The 6,000-nt window shown below is 40.1% G+C and overlaps 1 protein-coding gene across 2 annotated transcripts in view; it reads left to right on the forward strand.

The window, feature by feature from the left end:
* The window catches only part of LOC122812613 (kelch-like protein 31), a 241,315-nt gene extending 236,480 nt beyond the window's left edge, over positions 1–4,835 (forward strand). For both annotated transcript variants that reach the window (XM_044084821.1, XM_044084822.1), the window contains exon 3: positions 2,757–4,835. In XM_044084821.1, the coding sequence (XP_043940756.1) occupies positions 2,757–3,489 (733 nt within the window). In that variant the 3' untranslated portion in view covers positions 3,490–4,835. The remainder of the gene's footprint in view (positions 1–2,756) is intronic.
* The last annotated feature ends 1,165 nt before the right edge of the window (positions 4,836–6,000 follow it).

Consider the following 6,000-nt stretch of genomic DNA (forward strand, 5'->3'; position numbering starts at 1 on the left):
ATTGATCAAATTGTTCATTTATCAAACAGATAAAGATTTTTTGGCAGGTAAGTGGGGATTTTTTTGTTAATGTCATACATTTGGAGATCATGAAAGTTCTGACATTAGGAGTGTGTGTGTGTGTGTGTGTGTGTGTGTGTGTGTGTGTGTGTGTGTGTGTGTGTGTGTGTGTGTGTGTGTGTGTGTGTGATCATTTTCAGGTTAGGGTTAAGTAAGGGCTATGTTAGGGGATAGATTAAGTATCATGTATGTTTATTGCTGTGTATCTTGTGTGCTGAGTCTCTCTTGTGTAGTGACAGTGTTACAAAAAGGTGAAAGGTTAGAGTTAGAAGTAGGGGCAGGGTTAGAGTTAACAAGCATTAGCAAGGTGGTGGGAGGAATAGTCACTTTTTGAAATGCAAAAGCTGGACAGTTGATAGTACACCAGGTCCATAAACAGACCATTATACTATAAATAAGTTGCCAACCACAAGCTTATGAAATTGAATAATAAAATTATTTACCTGGAATTAAATTAAGCAATGCATTTTGAAAAATTAAGCATACAACAGATGAATACTTGCACAAGGATGTGTAAAACGAATGAGTCAATCAGATAGGAGTGTTATCCTAGTTATCACTAGCCATCTAATCAGAGACAGGCTTGTTGGTGCCAACTGATCTACACTCTCGCTGGCCAAGTATGCATACCTGCTGAGGATGAGTGCCCACATGTTGTGGTTTCTGTGTCTACATCTGTTGCTTTCTTATACAACAATGATTTCTTATCATATGAGAGGTGCTTGGTCCACTGCAATGGTGTGTGTGTGTGTGTGTGTGTGTGTGTGTGTGTGTGTGTGTGTGTGTGTGTGTGTGTGTGTGTAGAAGTGTGTTGTGAGTATTTTGTTCATGTGTAGATGATGTTATGCAGGTCTTGTGTGTTGAAGTATGTGATCAAAAGCAAGTAGTATAGTTGGTGATAATGTGAGAACGTGTTGATATGTGTGGTACTGTGCAGATGTTAATCACTGGAGTGAATATTGGAAAGATTGTGGTGTGTGTGTTGGTGTAGTTGTGAGTGGTCTGTTGTATTGACTGACAGTATCTATGGATATGGAGTGCAGTTTGTATTTGTTGAATTTAATAGCTGGCTGTGGTTATGAGAGTATTTACTGGATCAGAAGGATGTTGTCACCAGAAGAATCATGTTGTGGGAATGTCCATTTGGTGGAGAGTATGTGAAAGGTGTATGAGATGAGTGTTTTGTGTGTGTGCGTGTGTGCATATATGTATGTGTGTGTGTGTGTGTGTGTGTGTGTGTGTGTGTGTGTGTGTGTGTGTGTGTGTGTGTGTGTGTGTGAGAGAGACTCTATTCCAAGCAGCTCTTACCCCAAGCTATGTGTGATCTCATAGGTGGATCTGTATGTTTTGAGAGGGGGGTTGTCCCAATATTAGAAATGTGTGTAGTGTGTGCTTTTGTATTTTTTATTGTGTGCATATGTTGGCATGGTTGTGTTTGCAGAGTGTGTGAGCTAATTTGTATGTGCAGGTGTGTATTTGTGTGTCTGTGTTTACATAATGGCTTGTCTTCTCAATTGGTAGACTAGTCAAGAGCTGTACTATGCTGATGCATTCCTTTTAACTACTTAGTCTGCTATCAAGATTTCAGGCTTGATATGAAAGATGGCCTTGCTACAGCTATTTTGATCCTGAACTACCAATAGCCAAATGCTTCCTGTAATTAACCTGCCCCTGGCTTGTAACATATTTAACAACTCTAGATTTGAAGGCAATACATTCTAAGTACAAACTCTCAGACAAAAAAAATATCAGTGTATGTTTCAAAAGGCAAAGTCCTACTGCGGCTACTAACATTTACCATCTGAACTAAAAACAGTCCCGAGTTCTACAATTCCTGTTTGGTTTGGGTTTTGAATTTAGGCTTCTTATTTCTATAGGTTCAATGAGTAAACCAAACCTCAGAATCCAAGATGTTCATGCACAGACATTGGTACAGTTGCAGTTCAAACAGGGTCAGCATTAAGTGACTTTTTTCAGCCTTTCTAAATTAATGGGTGTATTAAAAATATAATGACTCTTTAAATTTCTATATTTAATAAAGTAATAGTATGAGTAAAAATACAACTGAGAATTTAGCAGTCTTAAATCTAAAAGAATTTGGAATAAACAAACAAGCCACACAAAAACAGTCTTATTTTACAAGCACATAAGCAAACACGCAGTCTGATCATTTATAACCTACCTTTTTCGGTAGTCGAGAGCATTACAATTTTTATTTATGTATGAAGTATTCCATCTACTTTGTATTATCCACCTATTTTATTTTGCCCAGTTATTTTACTTGAAGGAACGTGGCTCCCTGTTTTCACTGTTAACTTCTGCAGAACTTTGTTCTAACTCCCAGTAGTGCACTGCTCCTGAAAATCTTTTGTAAAGGAATACCTGGGCCTCACATTTTGCATAACAGGCCAAAAACTGTCTGAAATTCATGGTGTTAGGAATTTAAGTGGCAGAGGTGTTTCTGTCTTCTGTGTGTGTGTGTGTGTGTGTGTGTGTGTGTGTGTGTGTGTGTGTGTGTGTGTGTGTGTGTGTGTGTGCGTGCGTGCGTGCGTGTGTGTCTATGTATACATGCACTGGTGGACTCAAATGGATATTCATTTCATGTATTTGGGCAGATGTTTTGGTTACCATACTATTGAGTATGAGAAAATTACATGTTGTTAAAAAAACTGAACATTTTCTTTTTTTACCTACAGATATGATCCTCGGTTCAACACGTGGCTTCATTTGGCTCCAATGCTACAGAGAAGGACACACTTTAGCTTGAATTCTTATAATGGTTTGCTTTATGCTGTGGGTGGGCGAAATATTGAAGGGGCACTGGCTTCTGTTGAGTGTTATACACCGTCATCCAATGTCTGGCAGATGAAAATGCCCTTGGAAATTGCCCGATGCTGTCATGCTAGCTCTGTTGTAGATGGCATGATACTGGTTACTGGTGGCTACATTAATAATGCCTACTCTCGTTCAGTCTGTGCCTATGAGATGGCCAATGATATCTGGAGAGACAAGGCAAGCCTACTTACCCCCAGGGGCTGGCACTGTGCTGCCACACTGGGGGACCGCGCATATGTGCTAGGAGGTAGCCAACTAGGACCCCGGGCTGAGCGAGTTGATGTACTACCTGTTGAGTGCTTCAACCCTTACAATAGCCAGTGGAGTTATATGGCACCTCTTCCAGGTGGGGTTAGCACAGCTGGTATTGCTATACTTGAAGGAAAGATCCATATCCTGGGAGGATGGAATGAAAGCCAGAAGAAATACAAGAAATGTGTGCAGATCTACAACCCAGACCTAAACGAATGGACAGAAAGAGATGAACTTCCTGAGGCAACAGTTGGGGTATCCTGCTCTACCATTACATTACCAAGTCCCAAGGTTCGAGAATCACGACCAAGCTCAGCAGCTTCAGTGACTGTCAGCATTTAAGTCTGTGAAAAAAAAAAGATTATGTTATGCTACCCATATTTTGGCCCACATGAATCCTTCCTGCCAGGACTTCATTATTGGGTACACCTAGTGCCCTTTCTTACCAGCACCCTCCCTCATGCCTCTAATGCCTTTTATTTAAACTGTAGGCTACCTATTCTCCTCCAATACACAGATGTTAGCAGATGTTCCATACTACCTGCAACAGAACAACAAATGCCACATTAAAGGGCTACAAGTGGTCAGGTCTAAGTGTCCTACCCTTAGTACCATTGAAGAAGGACAATATTATCCTTTTGGCAATAAGCCAAGTGCTGTTTACAAGGAGGAGAATTAGAGGCTAGGAGTATGATTACTCCGCAAATGCTATAGCAGGGTGCCCCTCTCCACTGCAGTCCTTTAGCTATGCTACTGCCCTGCCTTCCCACGGTAACAGTGTTGTAGTAAGGCTTATCAGTCATCTTCTGGGAACTGAAGCAAATGCTATAGCAGGGTGCCCCTCTCCACTGCAGTCCTTTAGCTATGCTACTGCCCTGCCTTCCTAAGGTAACAGTGTTGTAGTAAGGCTTATCAGTCATCTTCTGGGAAATGAAGACATAATTTAACTAGTCATCCATGGCATCTTAGAATCTGTGCTCAAGTCTAACTCCCGTTTTCCTTGTCTAATAAGCAGAGTGCCTTACATTTGTATGAGAGGGCCAAAACACACTGATGTTTTCCTTTCTGTTTGTGACATGCCTGCTGGTCACAAAAGGATTAAAATAATGTTACCTGGATGGGACATATCTGTACAGTAATAGATTTGACTTTTAAGTATGTCACAAGGTTTACAGAAAACAGTACACAGCACTACATCTGATTTTCTAGATTTTGATGCAGTTCTCACATTTTCCATATTGTATAGCAGCTTGTGACAGACACAGTATGCAGATTTTATTTAAAAAAGCAAACAATTAAAATAAAAAAAAGAAAAACTTAAATTGTTGCAGAGTAGATCTGGCAAAGGTGACTTAACATGCGGTGTGAACTTAATGCATATGTGCATGCATCTAAATGCAAGAGACTGCCACAAGTTCCATGTATGAATACTCAGATGTACACACAACCCCCCTGCTTATGTCAACCACTACAGTGACATTTTAGAACATGGTCTTCATTTGGAGGGCAGTTGTGCCAGTACAGTTAAGGCAACATTTTCTGCAGCCACTAAAAGCTTTTCATGTGAAACAAGCCAATCATAATGAGCCATTTAAATGTGTAGATATTTTAAAATGTGAAGCTAAGAAGGCAAATATTTCATTATACATTATAGGTATTAAATGGTGAAATAAAGCTAAAGAATTATATTTTGGAGACTTCTTTCTTTCTAACACTGACTTCTCAAGTGATTTTATTTTGAATCTGTCTATTTAATTTTAATAAGAACTATGAAACAAAGCTGCTTACCTTGCATAACAGTTGCAGAGTGCCCTATATGAAATGGCAATGATAAATACAGACAAGGCAGTTGCACCCCCATATTGCTGACTGGGTAAAACTACGATTTTTGATATTTTGGCTCTTGGATGGATGCTGATTTGCTTTATGATGAAACCGTTATGTGATTCCATTTAGTTTACAGGATTGCTTCACTGAGAACCTTATTGCCTAGGCTTGTGTAAAAAAACATTAAGTGTCAATGTGGGATAGCACATGACTGGTACATATCAGCATTTCATATTTGAATTTTAAATTAGGCATATTTTGAATCCTACCCCCCAAAAAAAGAAATACACAAATTTCCGGTGTAGATCCAAAAATAGTCTTCTTCTTTCGGCTTTTCCCTGTTAGGGGTCACCACAGTGGGTCGCCTGTCCACTCATGATTGGCAGTAGAGTTTTATAGTGTTGAGTTGCCAGCCCAGCACCCAACCTTCCACAGAAGGCACACACACATGCACACATTCATACCTAGGGCCAATTTAGAGTATCCAATCCACCTACAGCATGTCTTTGGGATGTGGGAGGAAACCAGATCACCCGGAGGAAACTCATGCGACCACAGGGAGGACATGCAGACTCCACACAGAAGGCACCCCAGCCGAGGATTGAACTGGAGAACCTCTTGCTATGAGGTGACAATGCTAACCACTGCACCACCATGGCCGCCCGTAGATCCAAAAATAGTAAACTTGTTAAATGAATGAAAAATTACATATGTTGCAAGAATGTCTGAGAAAATATAAACAATGACTTATGCAAGACATTTTCTGTATATTCGGATCTGCTCGAATTATTACTCATTGATTACTTTGAACGAAGAGAGAACTTATAAGTCAAGACTTGGGTTCTGGAAATTAGTTATCTGAATTTTCAAGTGTTTTTGATTACATACTATTCCATCACCCCCCCCCCCACACACACACACACACACACACACACACACACACACATACACACACTAGCATGATGCCATTAAGACTCCTCTTACCTCTGTACCTACCACAGTAAGTTCCTAAGGAAGGACCATTTC

This window comes from Protopterus annectens, chromosome 1.part1, assembly GCF_019279795.1.
Source record: "Protopterus annectens isolate FY-2018-M chromosome 1.part1, PAN1.0, whole genome shotgun sequence".
Classification (NCBI taxonomy): domain Eukaryota; kingdom Metazoa; phylum Chordata; order Ceratodontiformes; family Protopteridae; genus Protopterus; species Protopterus annectens.